The sequence below is a fragment of the Corapipo altera genome, unplaced genomic scaffold (genome assembly GCF_003945725.1).
Source record: "Corapipo altera isolate COAL_440 unplaced genomic scaffold, ASM394572v1 1b, whole genome shotgun sequence".
NCBI lineage: Eukaryota > Metazoa > Chordata > Aves > Passeriformes > Pipridae > Corapipo > Corapipo altera.
The window spans coordinates 4,712,016-4,734,677 of NW_020884881.1; the positions used below are offsets into that span (position 1 = coordinate 4,712,016).

At 36.2% G+C, this 22,662-nt stretch overlaps 1 protein-coding gene across 1 annotated transcript; it reads right to left on the minus strand.

Moving 5' to 3' along the window:
- Nucleotides 1–403: 403 nt before the first annotated feature.
- On the minus strand, nucleotides 404–19,778 carry ZBED4 (zinc finger BED-type containing 4). The gene is made up of 3 exons (XM_027640031.1): nucleotides 19,760–19,778; nucleotides 18,428–18,507; nucleotides 404–5,697 (listed from the first exon to the last, which is right to left on the minus strand). The coding sequence occupies exon 3, from the start codon at nucleotides 5,287–5,289 to the stop codon at nucleotides 1,771–1,773; it is 3,519 nt and encodes a 1,172-aa protein (XP_027495832.1). The 5' UTR covers nucleotides 5,290–5,697; nucleotides 18,428–18,507; nucleotides 19,760–19,778; the 3' UTR covers nucleotides 404–1,770.
- Between the last annotated feature and the right edge of the window lie 2,884 nt (nucleotides 19,779–22,662).

Here is a 22,662-nt window from a genome sequence, read left to right on the forward strand (position 1 = left end):
ATGCTGACTGTTGATAGAAGTAAAAATTGTCTTTTAAAATACTGGAGGCAAAATGCAGTATTAGTTTTTCCCAAGCACACTGTATAGTAATTTACTTAAATAGTACAGGTGTAAATGTAACTCATGGAATAACAATTGAAATACCTGAAACCATAAAATGTTTTAGAAACATGGAAATCAAAGCCACCTGGGAAATAATTCAACAGATTTTCCTGAGATTAAACCAGCTTTTTTGAAATGAAAAGAACCAGAATCCAGGCTCAAGTCCAAAGAGCTAAATGGAAAACCCATCTTTTCACATACCATGTTCAGTGGTATATTTATGATTACAATTGTATGAAATTTCATTTAATTGTTGCCTTAAATCCATCTGAAAAATAAAAGGCAGTGTTGACTACCACTGGAAAATTGCAAATAAAATGTTTAATTTCAGAAACTGAGTTCACCATTTATAAATACACTAAAACATAGTAAATGCAAAATTAGATTAGGCATAGGTACAGTATTTTAACAAAGCTACAACTTTTCTAAAAGGTCATAGGCAAATGACTTGTTTCCCAAAAAGTATTCAATGAAAACTGAAATGAAAAGATGAATCTTTCTAGAGTTAAACCATGGAGAACATTCCTTTCAAATTAAAATGCTGGCTATTTTTTCCATCTTATTTGAAATTTTAAGGGCTCTATATCCCATTTGCCTGATGGACACCAACAGTTAAGAATCAACCCTACTACATAAAGTTCTAAGCAGTGCACCATACCCATAAGGCTATTACTGAAAACCAGAAGATCAGTTATTTCTGTACTAAGAGCTTTAAGAAAGGCTGTTCTACACAATTGAAATTACATTAGGAGTAAGGGCTCAATTTTTACAAAAGGGACCTTATAGTTTCGATGCACTAAAGATTAGGAAAGGCTTCAGAATGACATTAGGGTCATCATGGTAAGTTTCTTGCCTTTTTTGTACATGGCATTAAATAACAAGCATTAATTCACAAACTTTGATAAGACTTCCAAAGAGCTTTTATAAATACCCAGAATATTTCTGTAGTTCAGTTAAAATGTAAAACCTGAACAGGAGAACCCAGAATGGGGAGTTTTATTACCGATTGCTGTATAACTGACATTCCATATCATCTTAAATTTAAGATTTATTTTCAGATATTAAGTCAACAGTCTCCTGTAAACACATCTTTCTCAATAACTCTTCTTAATCCTGTAAGTACTTTAGGGCTTGCAGTTAAAAACACCGCATGATAAAAGGACAGCTTGAACCCCATCTTTCACGTACAGCTTTCTCTTGACACTACAAAACCTGTTTTCTTGCAATTAAAGCAATGTTCAACTAAAATACAGTACCTGGTTTATGGTTTTTACATAATAATTGAATAAAAAACTACAGAATAGAACTGTTTACATCTTTTTTTTTTTTTTTTTTTTCCATTCTATTAAAACAAACGACTGAGCTTTTTTAAAGTTCATTTACAATTATGGATTAAAACCTACATAATTTTGTATAATTTGACGAGACAGGCTATCTCTAGTGTGAACTTTTAAAAAACATATATACAATATCTGGCCTGAAGTACTATGAATAAGGCACATGTAGACATATTGAAAGCTGAAAAAAAATGATCCTAAAATTTGGAATTATAGTCACTGATTAGATGTCATACATGGCCCCTACTGGAGCAATTTAAAAATCCAAGTTATAGATAGTTAATATCCAGTGAGCAACAATAGATTTCATCTAGCAGTTTGTTCATTAGTTTCAATACTGGAAGTATATTAAAGGAAGATTCACTTTCAAAAAGATAAGCTTTTCAAAGTGTTCAATCGTTAACCTTGACTGACTAAAGTTGTTGCTTTCATTGGATGTATTAAACAATCTCTCTGAAGGAACAATGCTTGGTGGGCAACCCAAGAACCTGACAGCCAATTTTGACAGTACTGGCCAAGATGACTTTTTAAAGTTCCAGTAAGTTAGAGGATCACAGTTATGCTCAAGCACTTCTTCCTCCAAGTAAGAAAGCACCATTTCCTCTGGTAACTTTGCTCTCTCTTTCAGGTCTTTTGTTTTCTTCATGTCACCCATGAGTGACCAAAGACTATCTTCCCCATAGGAATTTGTAGATGGTGAACCTATATCACATCCATTGGAAACAGGTTTATCATCATCTGAGGTAGAACTCATTATTTCCAGCTCCCTGATTAAGTCTTGTTTATATTGTTCAGCCTCCTCTTCTGTAAATAAGGATGTTTTATACCGGGGATCCAGAAGCGTAGCAAAAATGTACCTTGGATCATGAAGTGTGGAGGACAATCTACTCACCATAGCTTCTTTCAAAGATTTCAGCATAGTATCTATGCCCATAGTTTCCTCAAATAGCATTTCTATTTTTCTGTTAAGTATATGAATCATTGGAATCACTTGGCTTAGAGTAGACATGTGTGTACTCATCTCCCTGCTTGCAGCTTCGAAAGGTTTGAGAGCATGACACACTGACTGCATGACTTCCCACTGATCACAACTTATTAGCTCCCGAAAGCTGCACTCTATCGACATTTCATCAATGGCTCTTTTCTGTTCAATAAGACGTTCAAGCATATGAAACGATGTATTCCACTTGGATGGAACATCTTGTATTAGCTGATGCTGAGGCAATTCATACTCTTTTTGCAACTCAGCTAACTTCTCTTTTGCTTTTGCTGACCGATGGACACGTTCACAGATCTTTCTTGCAATACTAAGCAAATTCTGAACCATTCTCTGGCTTTTAATAGCCTCATTTACAATTACATTAACCGTGTGACTAAAACATTGTACACTTGAATGATCACCTTCATTTAAAGTTTTCTCTATACTCTGATTATCAGTAACAGTAATCCCAATCTGAAGTCCAATAGAAGTAATCCATGTTTCCCACCAGTACTCAAGCTGTTTTTGAATACTGATTCCATTGTAGTCACAATCAATCTGTGATACATTTAATAGTGCTGAACAATGGTAATCCTCACACTGTGGTCGAAATGAAGACTCAAATGTTACCCAGTGAGCAGTCAGGGTTAGATATTCTCGTGTTTGGTTGCTCATCCATATTCCAGACGTAAAATGGATCACTCCACTTTCAGCTTCTTTAAGATGTGAAATAATTATTTGCTTTACATTATCATACATATCTGGAATTGCTGTCCTAGAAAAGTAAGATGGAGAAGGTAAAGAATATTGAGGTTGCAAATATTCAAGCAGCCTGTTAAAGCCAACGTTGTCTACAAAAGAATATGGCTGAAGGTCAAGTGCAATCATTTCGGCTACAAGACTTGTGATTTTTTTGGCAACTGGGTGAGAGTCACAAAACTTGTCATTGGTTTCATCAAAATTTGCAGATCCTAGTATTTCTGTGCGCAGTGGCATGTGATTATCCGTAGATGAGGATAATACTGTCTCTGGAACATCCGTTTTCAACACATTGTTATGAAACCGCTGCAAATGTCTTAGAAGGCAACTTGTGCCTAAGTTTGTTGGCTTTTTCCCCCTACTTATTATACGTCCACAGTGCGTACATATTACTTTTGTTGAATCTGCAGAACAAATTGAAAAGTGATTCCACAGTTTTGAGGTCTTCTTACTATTAACAGGAAATATAATTTGATTATCATGTGTAACCATTGTAGGTAAGTCAGTCAACTTTGAGGATGAACATTCTGCAGAAGCCAAAGTGGCATAAGGAGAATTTGCCAAACTCACATCAAGAAAGCTCTTTTGGTTTCCAATTACATCGGGATGGCGTCTGTATAGATGTCTCATTAAGCAGCTTGTGCCAACATCTCCTTTCTTACCACGGCTTATCATGCAACTGCAGTATCTACATACTGCTTTTAGACTGTCTGCAGGTGACAGTGAAAAGTGGTGCCAAACTTCTGATTTAAGCCTTTTCATAATCCTTTTGTTTTGCTGAAACACAGCAGTAGGTTCAAATATTAGTGGACCTAATCCCTCACACTGTTTTTCAGGAGATGAAACAAAGGAGACTTCACCTATATCATCAGAAGATGACAGCATTGAGTCTTCTACTAGAGCATCTCCAGAAGTCAGATTTGTATGGATCTCCTCGGAGATTCTGTCCGGAGAAGAAGAAACAGAAGTTGGTTCTTTCATTAGTTTTCCAGGAGAAGATGAGACAGAATTCAGATCGCTATCTGATGGTAGTAAAGAAGGCAATAGAGTTGGAGGTGTGGTGTAGAGAGGTGGTATGCTGGTACCACCCCCATTCTCTTGCAGGACAATGGAACGATGGGCTCTCCACATGTGTCTTATTAAACAACTTGTACCCAGGTCTTTCCCATTTTTCCCTCTACTGAATTCATTCATGCAGTGGATGCAAACAGCTTTAGAATTATCTAGAGGTGACAAATAAAAGTGTTTCCAGACAGCAGATCTCCTTCTAGAACCTGATGCGCTCTTTGGAATTACAACTGTTTTTTCTGCTACATTCTCAACAGTGTCATCGTACTGGTTGTTGGGTAGCTGTGGAGATGAGCTGACCATGATTTCCTCTTTGCTGCACTTTTCAGAAACTGAGAGATCTGCTATTTCTTCAGAAGAAACAATAGAAACAGATTCCTCAATTATTCGATCTGGAGATGGTATTTTAGAAGCCATTTTCTTTACCAATTTTATGGGGGATAACATAGAACTCAGATCTCCAACATCTGCAGATTGAGGTGGCAGCAATAATGTAGATGAAGAAAAGGAGGATATACCTGGCATAGTTCCATTTTCTTGAATCAGTACAGTGGGATGGGCTCTCCTTACATGTCTCATGAGACAACTTGTACTGAGGTCCTTTTCGTTTTTACCCCTGCTAAATTCTTTCATACAGTACATACATATTGCTTTAGTGCTGTCTCTAGGAGATATAAAAAAATGGTTCCAAGCAGGTGACTTTTTTCTGGAGCTTATGTTTCTGCTAGAAAGGAGGCTTTGTGTCACAGCTTCCATTGCTACATCATACAGCGTATTACTATACTGAGAAAAAAGAGATCCATAATCATCTTCATTTTCTGTGGACAAATATTTGCCAGGGTTGTTGTTAATGAAGTTCTTTTCTTTGTCTTCCTGTTCATCGCTGCTGTCTGCATGTTTGAAATCATCTTGTTCTGTCTTTATATCCGTTCTTTCTAGAGTACAGTTAATGCTGTCTTCCTCTTGCTCTACTTTTACGTTATTGATTTTACCCAATACAAAATTATCATCCATTCCGGGGGACTCTGCTTTACTCTTGTCCATGGATGACAAATTCTTCTTGCCAAGACTTCATTTATTAATAAATATAGATAATTTAAAAGATTATTTAAAATTTGATTAAAATTATGTATCTTGTACACTGAATGCACAAACACAAATGTGCACATGTGTTAAAATAATCTCTGGTTCATGAATCCTGTATCTGAGTTGTGTATAAGCAAATATAATTAGTCATAAAAATGCATTTAAAAATTATAGACTTAATTAATGGAATCTCTTTTTTTTCCCAGGATCAGGACATTTCACATCATAGATGAGTGTTCTCAAAGACAGCTACTGTTAAATGCTTCATGTTGTAGACATAATCCTAAAAAATGAATGTTCTATTTTCTTGTTGAAGGAAGCCATTCTGATGATCTTGATTGGGCAACTGTGATTCTTTTGCACCATCTAGAAATAAAAAAATCGAAGACAAAGTTTATTAACACTTCAGTTACTTTAAGTGACTACAGTAAAGGAACTGAAAATAGGTTCTAAATGTTCTGTAGGTTTTGGGTTTTACTCCTTTGAGATAAAAACAACTCAGTGTACTATTGAAAAAAAAATAGGAAAAGCCCCAACATTTATTCAATACATTTATTGTAGGCAAATATGTGTCTACCCACGAAGTTCTGGTTCAGTTTTGACAAAATCTAGAGTCCAAGCATTGCTTTTGTGTTTGTTTGAACATACCTGTGCCTCATCTGACATCATAATTCAACCACTGCACATGCAGATATATGCTAAAAACATATACTACATAGGTGTCTATATCTGCAGATATATATGAAGACAATCAGGCATTTAATCATCTTAGTGCAGAAATATGTACTTAAAGCCAGATGTTACATCATACTCCTGTACATGTGAGCCCTTCATTATTGACAGCAGTATTTAAAAAAAAAAAAAAACAACAAGAAACTTCTGTTTAAGGGTGTCCAGCATTGTCACACTAATCTCTCTTCCTCTGACCATAGTTTCACGTGGTTGTATTTACTCCGTAAGACTCCCAGACATGCTATAGAAACAAGCTACTTTTAGAGTTTCATGATTAAAAACTGAAATGCTTAATGTAGGGTCTGCGTAAATGCTGTACAGACGCTGAGGTCTTCCAAAAGCACAACAACATTGCTCAGAAGCAAAGACACACATGCTGGTGCCCAGTGCAGCAATGACAGCTCAAGTTCCTTGTGTACCCAAAGGTTACAATAGAAAGCCCCTTCACACCAAGATACACCCTTTCACTTGTGAGTAAAGATTTTTGCCCACCAATTCCAGTACAAAGAGTAGATTTCTGAAGTATAGTTGCATATAAACCACAGGGCCACAACAGGCTACAAAACCAGAACACCCCACTAGTCCCTCACAAACACAAAGTTGTCTGCATTTGTCAGTCACTTTTTTTTCCACTATTGTTATATCAGAATTCTAAATTTTGCCAAACCCTTTTGCATTTATTTTTCTGTGTCATTAATGTAGTTATTAGTGCCTTCATTCAAGATAACAAACATTTTTGGCCACATAGGTGATGTCAACACTATGTACTCCAATTTGTGCAAACTGAATTTTTTACAACTCTTTCTCCACAGCTGAAGCCAAAACACAAATTTGAATCAGCTATTTTAAAAACTTCCCACAACTTTCATTTGTTAGTAAAACACAAGGATTGGGGTGATTTACGGGGTGTCTTGCAATGGGCCAGGAGTTAGACTCGATGACCCTGATGTGTTCCTTTCAACTCAGAATACTCTATGATTCTATGATGTCAGGAGACAAAAGGTGAAAACAGCCATAGCTACAAAACACATTTAAAAAGTCTGTGCTATTCACACAGACATTTCCTCTCTGTATCAAGATCAGTGTTATATTAGCTTTGTAACCGATTTTAATTGATTTTCTCTGAGGTCTGTTTACAAATCAGAAACATTAAATCTGAAATCCACAGAAAATTATGGAAAGCCTATTAGAGTGATAACTTTCTTTCTTTTCCAGTGCAGAGGAAGGAGCAGGAAAAAGGAGGGGTAATTATCTTACCGCAGCTGTTTTAAGAAGAGAGATGGAACAGTCAGAGCGTGCTAAGAGGTAGGGAGCAACTCTGGTTTTCTTTCTGTATAAGTTTTAGTATTTGTGCACTGCCTTTCTTTCTCCTTCTCAAGAAAAAAAAAATTGTTTTCACATACCAAAAGATACCAGGGTTGAGCACGAAGAACATCAGTTTGAATGAAGGGAAAGACTTGAAGAAGAAGAAAAGCTTTAGATTTCGAGACGAAATTTAACATACTACATAGGACATTCCATAGGTTTGTGAAATCACATCTAAGAACAATTCTGGCATCCAGAGACTAAATTTACATGACTCAGTATAAAATTAAATGAAACACAAGCTAGTGATCACACACATACTGATGATACAGAAGCACTTGGATCTGCAACGAGAGAGAGTGTAAGATAGTCAACTATTTTTAATAGGAATCAATCTAAGAGGATTCTTTTTCATCTTTACTTTGATCTAATCCGTGAATTTGAAGCTTGTATTGCAAACAGGAAAAGCAAGAAAACATAGTAAGCTGTTGTGACTTAGGATCACAGAATAGAAAGGCTCACAAGCAAGTGACTCGATGCAGGGCTTACAGAACATAAATTATGCATGGCAGTGCCAAGTTACAGTAAGCACATTACAGATTCCTAGCTAGATTCACACAAAACACACACATCCATCCCCTGGCATCAGGTTCTGACAAACCTGTTCACAATTTCTTTGCCTCAAAACAGGTAATCACATCTCTAGCCTTCGATTCCTGTAATTTCTTAACTATGCAAAACCAATTCTAGGCTTTAAACATAAAAACCCGCAGAGATGCTTCAATTGCTTCTGTCCTGATAAGCAGTTACTGCTTGACACAGTGAAGCTTAAGGTAGCTGTGATGGGAAGATTTGAAAACCTGATAAAAAAGACGAGTTGCAACCTTTATAACCACACTTAACTATACTGACATTCATTAAGACCACACATTGCCAGTGGTTGAGTTCTTAATCGTTATCAGCCATTATCACTACATATTCAAACACTTAGACCCTAATCATCTTATCCTAAATTAGCTTTGAGTACACAACACCACTGAGCCGAGGCTGTAGTTTAATACTGATGGCTGTGGTCCTGATGGTCTTACTTGCTGAAGCTGAGCAAGTGAAAAGGTGAGGGAGCGATTTGGACTCTGAAGCAGGAACTGTGGTGGTAGACTACTTTCTTCTCTATTTCTCCTTGTTGTTGCTGTGTGTTTTTAAAGCTTATAATCTCGTCCACCAAAAAAAGATGTGGGAAGCCATTTCATCTGCTCCTGACCTTAATTATCTTTGTTTCTTTAGGACCAAAAAACTTCTTTAGGACCAGAACAAAGGGAGATGTACATTTAATTGCACAAAGAGGGGATAGAAAAACACGTGAATCAACAATTCAAGTAGTAAAATCTCCAATCAAAATCCAAGGATACAGGATAAGCAAGAAAGATTTCTGGTACAAGTCAGGCTCTTTCCAATGTGCCAAGTGAAAGCACAAGGATTAATGGGTACAAACAAACACGGGAGGTTCATCTTAATACGAGGAAAAACTTCCTTTGAGCGTAACAGAGCCCTGGAAGCAGCTGCCCAGAGAGGGTGTGGAGTCTCCTCTTGAGATGTTCAAAACCCACCTAGACAAAGATCCTGTACAACCTGCTGTAGGTGAATGTGCTTTAGCAAGGGGGGTAGGACTAGATGATCTCCAGAGGTCCCTTCCACCCCCCACCATTCTGTGACCCTGTGTTATGATGTTACTACATCACACTGTAAAATTAAGTTAAACTCCTTCCTTTCAAACACCCCTGTGTGTTCAACCCAATTTTCTTTAGAATACAGTCTCTGGAATGCTCAGGGTTAGAAAGATAGAATGTTTCTCATCTCCTCTCATACCAGCTATATGTATGAGTCTGTTTTAATAAGAAACAAAAAAGGATGGAGTGTTTTAAAATTTTATAGTTACCTTGAACAAAGTATGAATTTGGTTATGACCACCTTTACATAGCTTGTTTACCCTTGGACCCAAGCTACTCAAAATGAAGGAGTACTGCTAAACAAACAGGACATTCAAGGAGAAGAAAAATGTGTTCAAAGGTACAAAAGGCTACAGGCAGACAGCTCAAAATTAAAGTGATTTATGCCTTTGAAATCACCACAATGAGATACAGAATCACCTTGCAACAACAACAACAACAAAAAAAAAAATCAAAGAAAATAAAGGGAACTAGAGTACAATTATCTTTTCAAATGCACTACTCTGGACTATTAGCTCCTGAGTGGCTGCTGTGGTAAGAAACCTGTAGAAACATTTTATAGGATTTTCTATTCAAAATGGTATTACTGGAAGCATATGGTGGTTGACAAGAAATATCATGAGAATGCCACTGCCACAGTAGACTGCTATGACCTGAAGAAATCACTGCTAAAGGAAGGAGGTAAAAAGAGAAATACTAGTGCCTCAGAACCACAGAGACATACATTAACACACAGAGAAATATGAAAAGCATGCAAGAACACTGAACCAGGAGCAGATTATCTGTTTGTAAAGCACATCGTGGCCTGTAAGCTTTAAACAATTTTAGATTGTAGGTTGAGTAATCAGGCAATAATCATGAACTTGATTATATCACAGAAATTTGGTTCAAATAATGGTCTAGAAAAAGTAGTTTAAACCAAAAAACATTATTATAGAAGTGCATGTAGTGTAAATACACAGACCCACAACTGCAAAACACAAGAGCAATTTTTCAAGAAAGATGCAAAATGTGGAGACAGTGAAAGCCAAACCATTTGCTGGTCTGAAAAAAAAAATCAAAAGTAGTATAGATTTTGAGCACAAGATGTACATAAAAGATCATTAAAAATAATTTGTACAAACAGATAACAGTTTTAGAATAAATAGTGCTACCTTTGTTTATTTTCGGAACTCCAAATAAAAAGAAAAACATTAAAAGCAAGCAATACAAGCAATAAGAAGCAGATACTTTGAGAAATTATTTGCTTCAACTGCAATGACAAGTACTATGCTAATGACAGAATATTTACGAAAACAAAATAAAACCACAAAAACCAAACAAAGAAAGCTCCAAAAATCCAGAAAACACATATCTAAACCCTTTAACAAATAAGAAGAACATGTTTCCATAAATGTATAGCCAGATGAACCTCACTGCTTTTGCAAGTTATAAACTCCTTGAAGAAGGAAAACTAAGAACAGTGACTTTTTCCTTAAGAAATGTCCTATGACAAAATGTCAGTACTAGCTCACCCATAAAAAATTACAGAAGTTTGCAAGATACTGAGCAGTTAAAACGTAGAAAAGACTGCAAAATTAGCATGTTAGTCACACTTTGAACAAGATGGGTCCTACTCTTAAGTTTCACTGAAGCTCACAGGAATCGGCACAGACATACAAGCTTGAACTAGGGGATGCAATAGTGTAATCAGGAATAAAGCACAATCAGGCTTAAAAGAAGAAACAAGTTGTTCTGGACTTCATGGGAGGTATAATTTGTTGAGAACTGCTGGGAGAGAAAAGAAGAGAATAGAGATTCCACCTTTACTATTCCATTACTTTTCCAGGCACCTGAAAGGCAGACCTCATGATAACCAATAACTTTTTTTGTTTGTGGTTCCACAAAGGTTTTCTCTCCAAACAGAAAATACCTTCTCTCATGTCCACAACCTCAAACACTCCATCTGGACACAAAAGAATATTGTACCACCAATACTGTACATTGCTCCTTGTTGACATGAATAGTCTCCTGTGAGCTCCCAGGTGTGCTCCTGCTACTTGTCAGGACACGACACAGAGACCTCCGATTTATTCGAGTATAAAGATATTTCATGCCCCTTCATGCTGAAAAACTCAGGGCTTGGTCTAAGCCAGGGCCTAATTCACTCATTGCAGGCAGAGAAAAAACAAGGTGTAGAGAGCCGAGTATTATAGTCACAACTGTCATCATTAGACTCCACGTACTCGACCCTAATTACAAATGCAGAAATTTAGCTGAAGCAGAGACTGAAAAGTTAAAAAGACTACCCAATGAATGTAGATATTCCCCTCTTTCTTGCCTCCTGTCCCCCAAAACATCAAATAATTTTACTGTAAACACAGACTATTTTAAGCAGTAAAAGAGATCTGCTAGGGCTAAGTTATACTTTTTGGTTTAGCGGACTCTTCTCTATGTTCTCTATTTTCCATACTACCTCTAAATTAATAATAATGTAGGAAGGTAACAGCTCAGAAGTGGAAGTTTTAGTCATAGACTACTGTTGAAGGGACAGCGTTGAGTTAAAATCTAACCAGCATACAGAAAACACCGAACATTGTACAAACTCAAACTCCTCAAACTTAACCTCTTACTCCTGAAATATGTTTTATTTTGTACATCTGTTTTCTTCTCTTCCTGCTCTAAACATCAAAAAGTCAATGGGATGCTATTTACTAATCATTTTACTAATACTGAAATATCAAGAAACATTCAAGAACTAAAAGCTCCACCTTCATATCAATATTTCCATCTCAAACCCTAAACTGTCTGCATCACGAATGGAAGAAAGTGTGCATTCCAGTTCCCTCTGCACACAATGGTACTGGCTTACCTTGTTGTGTGAAAGGTTGAAAATAATTTCTGACAGTGGCAAAACTGAAGAAAAATTGTATGATTTCCAGATCAACATCATTTAAAAAATGCTTTGGAACAAAGTGGAAATGAAGATGTAATTTTTTAAAGTAATATCTTTTAAAAAAGAGGATCCAGTTCTTAATTCAGTTCTTACACTAGTATATCCTCAACCATAAAACTTCTTAAAATGATTGAGATAATGTTTTTTAAATATTATACATTTCATATTATTTAAAGATGTGATTTAAATAAAGATGTTAGCATGCATATTATTTACATCTGGCTGACATTTAACTCTGACACCCCTGTTTAGTGCCCAACAGGATTTGCTAAACATGCTCAGTCTCCAAATGCTTCATCAGACCCCAATGATACAGGCTGACTGCTCAATAAAGCAGGTGTCTGATATAGGGTTGGGAGTCAAAGCTCAAGCTTATTTCTGGAGAAATCAGTCTTTGTAGTTTATTTGCCAATTTATTAAGCATATATCTACTTGAAGCATCATCCTGCACCACCTAGGTTTAAGCAGCACTGTTAAACACCCTAAAGCCCACAGCACAGAAATCCCCTTTCCATGTGATTTTAAACAGCATTTATCTTAAAATTAAAATAAATATGTAAAGCTAAAGCAACAATCACCTCAGCAGAAACAATGTCACTCCCAAGTTTTATGTAAAAAAATAAATATCACTGTGTTGCACTACCACCATACATAATATTATGTATCACCAGAAATAGTAGCACTATTCACACCTACAGCCACCTGATAAGCCTTTAATTGTTGCTATTTTTTTCCTTAGTGCACTAAAAATACCATCAGATCTTAAATGGGGCTATATTCCTTCACGTTCCTTTGATAATTTCCCATAGCGGTACACTATAATGAAGGAGGAAAAAACAAAAGCAGGTTGTACACATGCCAGTAATTTCCATCCCAGCCTCTACTAAAAGATTACACATAAAAAACAGATTTAGCACAATAAGTAAATTATGTCAACATTTGCCTAGGATGTCTCTTAAATGTTGAAGTGTTCTTTCTCGTCATCTGGTACGCAATACTTGCAAGATCTGTTTCTAAGCTATTGTTCACACCTACCAAATGTCAGATCTGTCTGTTCTTTGTTAAAATGCCAAAGTTTTAAGCAATAATTCCATTACAACTTAGCAGGATTTTCCCAAGTCTAATAAATCAGCTCAGTGTTACTTCAAAAGAAAGCTACAGCAAATTATATTATTGTGATACTATTATAATTTAAAAAATTTGATAAATATCATATGCTAATAAGATGGGGCATTTCTTATTACAAGAAATAGGGTGGTTTTCATAAGAAAAAAATTAATTTTTTTTTTTTTTAAACAGCTGAAGCATGTATTGTCCAGCTTATAGCACTTTTAGTGCAGGACATCAAAACTGCTTTTAGTATCTCATGCTGTACAATTTGGGGCTGAGGGATGATGAACGAAGGCTGAGGTAACACAACACAAGGGTAAAATGAAGAAGATAAAGATAAGAACTGATTAGGAAAGATGCATCACTATTATCACAGAAAAGGAAAAAACTCACAGTAACAACAGGTAAGCTCGGAAAGAATGAAAGACAAAAGACTGCTAGAGAATAGCAGCCTGCTTTCAGAAAAGAATCAGAAAATGTAAAGCAAAGCTCATCTAACAATTCTTTTCCCCAAGTGATCAATTCTGTGCACAGCCCATTAGACTCTACTCTTCCTCCTCCTGTGCAGCCCACAGCTGACAAAGTAAGCAGGAGGGGATTAGGACAGGAGATTTCTCTGGAGTAGTCCACCTTCCTAGCTTGCAATAAACTAAAAACCATATATTTTTGTGAGTTTTATTTTTTTTAATATCTATCTTTAAATTCAGTAAGAGTGAAACCTCAAGAACTCTAAGGATGATTTCAAACAGGAAGGAATGAGATACCTGTAAAAGAGAAAACAGGGTTACAAAGCAGAATAGGCAGGATGATGAGGAATGAGAAAGCAGTTAGGAGAAGCACACCATGTCTTGTACACAGTACGTCTTCTTGGAACTCCTGCTGAAAACATCTATGTAAGTGTGAAAATCCCTCACAGAACGGAAACTGAGTCCTTTACAGAATATATTATTATATTAACCTATTTGAACTATAATTTTTCTAAGATAAATAAAAAAATGGACCTTTATCAGTTGAACTGCTAAGACTATCATATATTAATACATATTTTCATACTAACCAAATCAAGTCTGGAGAGGTCTGTTCTAAAAACACATTCGCAGCTACTCATCAACCTGATTCTGCGTTCATACTGATGCCAGTTACTTACAAGTCCTCAGATAGTTTCAGCTGTGCTATGGAGAGGTTTTCCATGATTTACATATATCATATTTGTGTATCTGTATCATGACATAGTACTGTGCTTGTACTGAATGTTTGTATCCTGGAATGCCTGTGCACTTAAAGGCAGGTTAGAAAGAAAATGCTCTTAATAGTTCCTGAAAAGACAAAAAATATTTTCAAGAGTATAAACAGTAGTTTAAATGCTTCATAGGGAATTTTTACAGCTAAGCTTAATTGTTCTTTTTTCACAAAACTTTATTTCAAGTCAGAAGACACCTGGTTTGGAGAAGAAACAGATTTCTTTGGAGAATCTTTTACAATTGAGGGCATCCTCTTTCTTCCTCATGTAATAAATTGAAGAAATATGTCCATATTTTTCTTAAAGCACAGAAAGTATCATCATTTTACTAAATATAAAGAAACAATATTCACAGTCTTACTATCCAAAATATTTTTTATAGTTCAGAAACATTCAGTTTCATCACCTTGCCAATGAGCACAAGAATTGCAACAAAAAGAAACAGGTAACTTTAAAACCAAGCTGCCATATCACATGCAGGCATAATCCATCATGCCCACAAAAGGGATGAACTTTTTATGCCTCTTTTAAGTATTTTTTGTCATTCTGTATGTTCTAAGTAAATTGTACATTTCTCGGTAGCATCTGACATTTTCACCTGATATTCCAGGTTTAAAACCAACAAGCACAACACTGTCCCTCTCAAAACAAACATTCCAATTCACAGAACTGGGGAGAGAGAAATGAATGTACACATCTCTGTGTTCACGTGTCAACCAGCCTGTCAGCCAGCCTCCATGAAAAGGGGTACTTTCCCTCTTAACTTCTTTGAGGTAAATATTCTCCTTGCCTTCTTTAAGGCAAGGTGAGACTTCGCTGAGACCCAGCTGACAGGACAACCAAGCCAAAGGAAGCTGACGTTGTTTCCACCAGCACCACACTGAGCAACAAGAGGAAGTACAGAGAGACTCTCCTGTCCCTGGCAAACAAATAGCTCCTTCTTTGAATAGCTTCTTCTCCCAAAAGAAATAGCTTATAGAAGAACCATCCCACTGCTATAATTTGAGCAAATAGGGTTTTGCTCAAGGCGCTAATGAAAAATACAAGAATTTTAATTAAGAATAAAGCTTTTTGTAGTACCTAACTAGTGCAGTTCATGAGCTTTAATTCATGTAATGAAACCTGGATTTTAAATAAATTTTAGAGAATAAGATTACACAGATATCCTATTCAAACCAGGACCCACAACAGTTTTAGTACAAGAAAAGGTGAAGAAAAGGATACTCCTTGCTGTTCCCATTTGCTTGATTTCTATTATTATACATAATTATTTTAATAAATCTAATATTTTGAGAGATATATATAAAAGGTAAATAAATAAAAACATTTAGAGAAAAGAGAGGGATGAGGAATCTTCCTGTTCTTTAAGGCCATCATTTTTTCTGACATTTATGACATTTCCTGTCATAAATGAATTACAGTCTTCCCACTGCACAGTAAAGCCACAGAAGACAACTCGAATCACTAGGAAAAGAACAGAACCCCAATTCCCTGTTTCCCAGTATCAAAAGCAAAGATGCTGCTGACAGCATGGTCTGCACACTGCTTAGCTCCCTGAAAGCTGGTCTGCTCTTCCTACTATTTCAGCAGCTATTAATGCAAGTCACAGCAAATGACAACCTCTCATGTAACGAGTTTTACACTGTTGCCTTTTGGTTGTACTTTTTCCCTCCTGCCTGTAGATATGCTCCCATATCCTGCATATCATGTCCCCACCTTTAATGCAGAAGAAAGAAGGGGAAACGCAGAGAAAAGTATAGAAAATCTGATATGATTGCCATCACATATGCCACATATTAGCATTGGGATTTGCAGTCCCAAATCTTAAAGAAAAGCTCTAAAGACATAGGAGCCAGTAGTCAGGTGTGAGATATAAACAGGCAGCAATTTTCACACTGCTTTTTCCTCTCCTACCTCTTCATCTAGCACTACTAGATCTCTTTAATCAGGAACTAGATTTTCTTCATCTATCTAAACTGCACATAAAAGTTACTGTAAAACTAATTCTTACAGTGTATGCTAAAGGATCTAGGCCTATAACATTTCTGACCTACCAAAATTTAAAATTTTAACAGAGAAAGTAACATCTGGACAGCAGAATACTCCCATGTTTGTTCTCGGGAGACCCCAGGCCTATGTAAGTACTCATTCTTAGGGTACCCGTTCTCAAGAGAGTGTTGCCTTAATCATAAATTGGGATTTCATGGACAGAAAGACCATTTGCAAAATGCCAACTCTCTGGAACACACTACAACACCAAGAGCTGGTGTGCAACAACTGCACTGCACTGCATGTACAATCTGTACTGGTGAATACATGATATACTGCATATTGATACACTGAAACACAGAGGAAAAACCAAGTCAGTCTTGAACTACCAAGCCATGAAGGAAAAATATCTCAGCAGGAAGCAGTATGAGATCACTTACAAAATTATGGATTTGATATATTCCTCATATATCCCCAAATAAACACATATAAATTATGGTGTAAAAAAAATGTTGCAAACTCAAAATACAGTCTATAAATGCATTTTTAGCCTGACAAAATTTATGTTAGCTCTGTTCCCGAGAGCTTACAACCTGAATTTCAATGAAGTACATGAATATGACAAAAAAGAGGTGATGAAGCATAGAAACTTTCCTGTTGGAGTTCATATTGGCATTTATTTTAACACTAACGACTTACAGATTTTATTATCTATCAGAACAACCTTATTTGCAGTCAACAATTATTTCCTATGGGAATATAATTCAAGAAATAGTTCTTGAAGATCCTAAGAGCAGATATTCATTTTCATTAGACAGGTAGTACTAAAGTGGATACTTTTATTGAAGGTGTTTAACCTTGAGAGTCAAAATAGAAAGCCACTTTAAATAGAAGTATAAAACACTACAGTGCTTGACATCATGTAAAGAAACGGTGCAAAGCATTTGGTGACCTCAAGGTGAGTACAATAGAATTCAGCATTAACTACATAGAGAGTGAACTTTTGGATATCCTGGCAAAACCAGGGCCTGTAGCGATTGGGCAAGAGGTAATGTTTTGAACTAAAGAGGGTAGATTCAAACTACATATAAGGACTAAATTTTTTACAATGAGGATGGTGAAACACTGGAACAGATTTTTCAGAGAGGTGGTAGATGTCCCGTCTCTGGAAACATTCAAAGTCAGGTTGGAGGCTCTGAGCAATGTGGTCTAGTTGAAGATGTTCCTGATTGTTGCAAGGGGTTGGACTAGGTGGCCTTTAGAGGTCCCTTCCAACCCCAACCATTCTGATTCCATGACCCCACCAAGACTTCCTATCTCAACAACTTCCTGGTCTTAAACATTTTGTCCATCTGTTGTTAACATGCATGTTAACCAATCACATGGGAAGCTTAAAAACTGAACTATTTTATTCAGGGTAGGGAGGGATGGGACACAAGAAATAAAGAGAAAGCTCTGAAACACCACACAATAACAACACTTATTGTTATTCTACATATAAATGCTGATCTGCATATGAACTTCTTATTTCTACCGCATCTATTCGGGAATCTCAGGCTTCCAAAGAATCTGTGCACAACAGCTCAAAATGAATACATGAAGTTTTAATATTTTAAGACAAAAACCCTAGAAAAAATATTAAAACTAACTTTATCAGTGAAGATAGGAAAATCTGATTAAGATGCATGTAATTTGAATATAGAATGAATATAGAATAGCACATAAGTTTCCTCCCCATTTTTAAGCAGTATACTTCAGGGTAAGGATGTATATATGCCAGCTGATACCAGAGAGTAAAAGGTGCCCCATAAATCATAAAATAGTTACTATTTCTGTAACACCATAAAGATATCCAGACTTCCAAACTTAATTTTTAAGGCTTGGGCACTCATACAAACCTCCTGCTAAATTATTAAGCTCCACACAAGTCAATGCATAGGCATACAATTATTCACTCCTTTTATCCATTGTCTTACTCTAAATAAATAAAAACAATGATACAAGACTCAAGATAAACAAGCTGCCCACTAGTTTATTGAGCAAAACAAACAAACTTACACATCTGTTCCAATGCACGCAGGCTGCTTCATTTGAGGTTAAATACTTGCTACTCAAAGTTAATGATGAGATGATTGTATCTAAGGAAAAGAAGAAAGTAATTACTTTTAGTGTGTTTTTTTTTTTAAACACTTAGCTGTCACAGTGGCAAGTCATGGGATGTTTCAAGTTTCTCTTCAGGTGAGAGCTCCAGGAGTCAGTTACATGACTGGCTCTTGCCTGTTTTCAAATCCCTAGCCCGCATAACTGAAAAAGCAAAATTAGACATTTTCACCTCTAGAGCTCCAGAGAAAAAAAAAAATGCCTCCCACATGATTACTAAAAAAATTTAAAAGTCAAATTTTTATACTTATCTTGGCACTGCTCCATTATTTATGCCTAAGCTTAATGAAATGGAGTCTACACTACATGCAAGACTTCAAAGGAGCATGCCAACACCTTTCAATGCACTACAGGATTCACCTGGCAGCTTGTTACACCTCCTCTTCATGAGCTAAACATATTGCTTACACACTGCACCTACTGTGTGTATTAATCAACATGCAATAGTATAGGATCAACACAAGATTATCATTCCCCATATATGAGAAAGGAGCAATTGCAACTGGAGCACATTAGGTCACACATTTTGACTTAGCAACAAAACAGACTAAAACAGTCTATCACAGGACACATTTTCAGAGTTTTGCAACTTCAGTCCCACTGACCGTCATACACACACGAGTGCCACTGTGCAGAGGTCCCAGCTCTTACACTGCCCCAGTACACTGAAAAAACCAAACACAACCAACTAAGAAATCTTTTTGTCACCTCAGAAAATCCAGAAAGTAAGCTTTGACTCCAATTCCAAATGCAGAAAGAGTTGGACTCTGAAATGTTTAGTGGTCACAATGTCACTTTGTCCTCTTTTCTAAACTTCATATGGGTCAAGTATCAACAGGAGTTAAATCAGCAAAGCATTCTCCCCACCAGTCAGTGATTACTGCTCTTAATCAGACTGTGAGATGTTTAATTATATATATATATACACACACACACACACATATATATCCACACTTAGGTTTTTTTTTCCTTAGGAAGGAGAACACTTCTCAGAAGGTAGAGTCCTGACAGACGGCTTACTGTGCGTTATGAAATGAATTATATGTAACTTCTTTGACTAACATTTTGAAGTAAAAATACCCCTATAGTGCCCCTTAAACAAGGGAAACATCTCCAGAGCTGTGCTGCTGGTTAATTTGACTGTTGAGACGCTTCAGCTATCCCTATTACAGCAACATTTAAATAATATATACAGAGAAGAAGGTGTCAGGCAAGCAGACAGAGACCCACCCGCTCGACACAGGGTGCTCAGTGGAGCGGTTCGGGAACTCTCCCCAGATGTGGATTAAGTTCCTCAGGCAAAGCAGGGAAGTGAACCTGGCTCTCCCACATTCCTTGCAAGTGCCCGAGCCATCAGACTACAGGCAAGATACAACTAGAAATATGCATCTTTATGCTCCCTGATGTCTTTAAAAAACAACACCAAAACCCCTCACTGCTTTCATTCCCATTTTCCCATTCTTTGATTTGTTAAAGATGACTATAGTTTCAAGTCAGGTCAAAGATTTCACTAAATTCAAATCAACGCTTGATTGTTTATTTTAGTGAGAAGAATAACACAAAAAAAAGTCATTTTAGCTGGATCTCATCTTATTTTCTTTAGAGGCAAACACTGATTCAGAAAACAGTATACAGAATTGTAGCAACAGGTCAGCAGCATAATTATTGACAAGCTATTTGAATGAACATATTTGGGGCAAAACTGGCACAAATTCTTTGATCATTGTCACATGAGAGAAATATATGATTAATTTGAAATCCCTTTTCCCATACATTTTGTAAAGAATTGCAAAAAAGTATTGCTAAATATGTCCAGCTGTTAAACCAAGCCTATTTTCAGCCATAATTTTCAAGCTATTGACTACTGAAACCCAGAATTAGCTTTTGTATTGAACGTACAGAAAATCTGAGCACTCAGGGCACAAATTACTCTAACACACCAAAGGAAAAATATATCTGTATGACACTAGTGAAGGCAAACTAACAGACATGACTCAAAAAAAAAAAAGAGAATCAAACAAACTTTCAGGCAGCTGTAACAACAGACTAGCAATGCTCTAAACCTTCAGAGAGGGATTGTCCAACCCTACATGTCCTTAAACAGTAGAGAAAGGGAAAGAGGTGAGAGATGGAAGGGACACAACTGTGCAGTAATTGCTAAAGAGAGCACACAGGTTGCAAGTTTATATAAAGATTATAGTAATATAATAATATTTCTTATGTCAACATCCACTGAAAACCAGTATTAAAGAGATTATAGGAAAGACTTCACTTTTCAACATAAAAAAATTCACTATTTATTCTGAATTATCACACTTGAATGAAAATAAATCGAGCTGTCTCCCTGTTGTTGCTTTAACAGCCCATCATATTGTGAACTATCCCATCACAAAAAAAACCCAAACAAAAACCCAAACAAACCTACAGCAATACTACCATGGTTAAACTATGTATCACACTAATTTAGGAGAGAAGTTCCTTCACTTCAGTGGAAAAAAACCCAACAAACCCAAACCAAAAAAGCCCAAAATAAAAGCTTTAGTTGTTCTTGCCTCTTGACATATGAGCTTTAAACTCTGGATTTCACTTGAAAACTACCTTTAGGCCACAGAAACTACTCAATTTTTTCACTAATTGATTGAAATCAAACAATTCCATAGTTGTGAATTGACCAATACTGAAGTTGCCAGTAGCAAATGCAAAATAAACAGCCAAAAATGTGCAGAAAACAATACACAACTTCCACATGAGAACGCTCTCTTTGGGAAGTCTGTTTTGAAAGTGTACACTACAACAGATAATATTATGTAAATTACATTAATTTATGCCAATACTACTAAAATACCTAGATTGTCCCTACTTAGGGAAAATATGCCAGTCGTGAAGATGAGTTAAACATCCTGCTCTGTATTTTGCAAAATTCCCCACTAAACTATCTACAATACTGTTTCTTATATAAGCCTAAGCCAATATATATGTATCATCATGTTATTTGAATAAAGCTGATTATTTTAACTGTACATTAGTGGCAACCCCATAGCACAATATGCTCACTTTGAAGATAAGAACTCATAAAATTATATGCAAGTTGCAAAAAACCAGGATTTACAAAAATCTCCTCTATGCAGTCTTCACTGTAAGTGGTGGTAAAATGCAGCAAGCTGTTGGGAGATAAAACATGTGCATTCTTTAACTCAAACTTTCTCAGAGCAAAAAAAAAAAAATTCTAAGAAGTTAATGCATTTAGGGTTCTAAAAACTAGAAGAGAACAAATTCCAAGAAAAAAGGGAGAAGAAAACAGAAAGACCCAATAGGTTCAAAGGACACTTCCTTTTATAATACCTTGTTTTTAAAAATATTTGACAGGTGGATATTCTACTTCAGTGGATGAACAATTTCAAAAAAAGTGCAAAGTTCTGTATCTTCAAAGGCCCTGTTTAAGTCTTAGTGATGTCTTATGTCTTCTGAAGTAGACTCCCTCTGCACTAACCACCTTTGACACTGGCTGTTCTGCAAACACAATTCTTGCTCAGGACATTTACTGTCTTTGTTTAAAATGAGCCTTAATAGGTGAAAACATCAGAGAGAGGGTGTAGAAGACAAGGTAACAAAGACAGCAAACATTCTGCTAAGCTCATCACCTGTCTAGCCTTTTGCTGCTCTATACTTTGCTTTTCACATTATCAGTGTGTATGCTGTACCTGTCACAATTTGGCTTTATATAGATGTCAGGAGTGAGTGGTTTGGTTGCTTAAAGAAACACCATCAAAGGTACTGGCAAAAGCAGGGTTTAATATCAATATATGAAAACACAACTTTACAGAGTTTGATGGTAAGGCTCACTCTACTACTTACTACACAGACTAAAGCACACAAAGGAAGATCAAATAAGAAGTAATTTGTCATGATTTACACAAAAGCTGGGAATGCAAAAGAGGGTAAGAGTGCAAAGGATATGTTTGCAAAGATAAGCATGAAAAAGAGTTTAGCAGCACTTATTCATTCAGTACTTTAACATTTACAAAGCAATTTGATAAATTTTATTACAATTATAACAATGATTTAACTAGATTTGAAAGAGTAAAATTCCTACTATAATCAATTCACACACACAAAGGTAAGACAATGTGTGC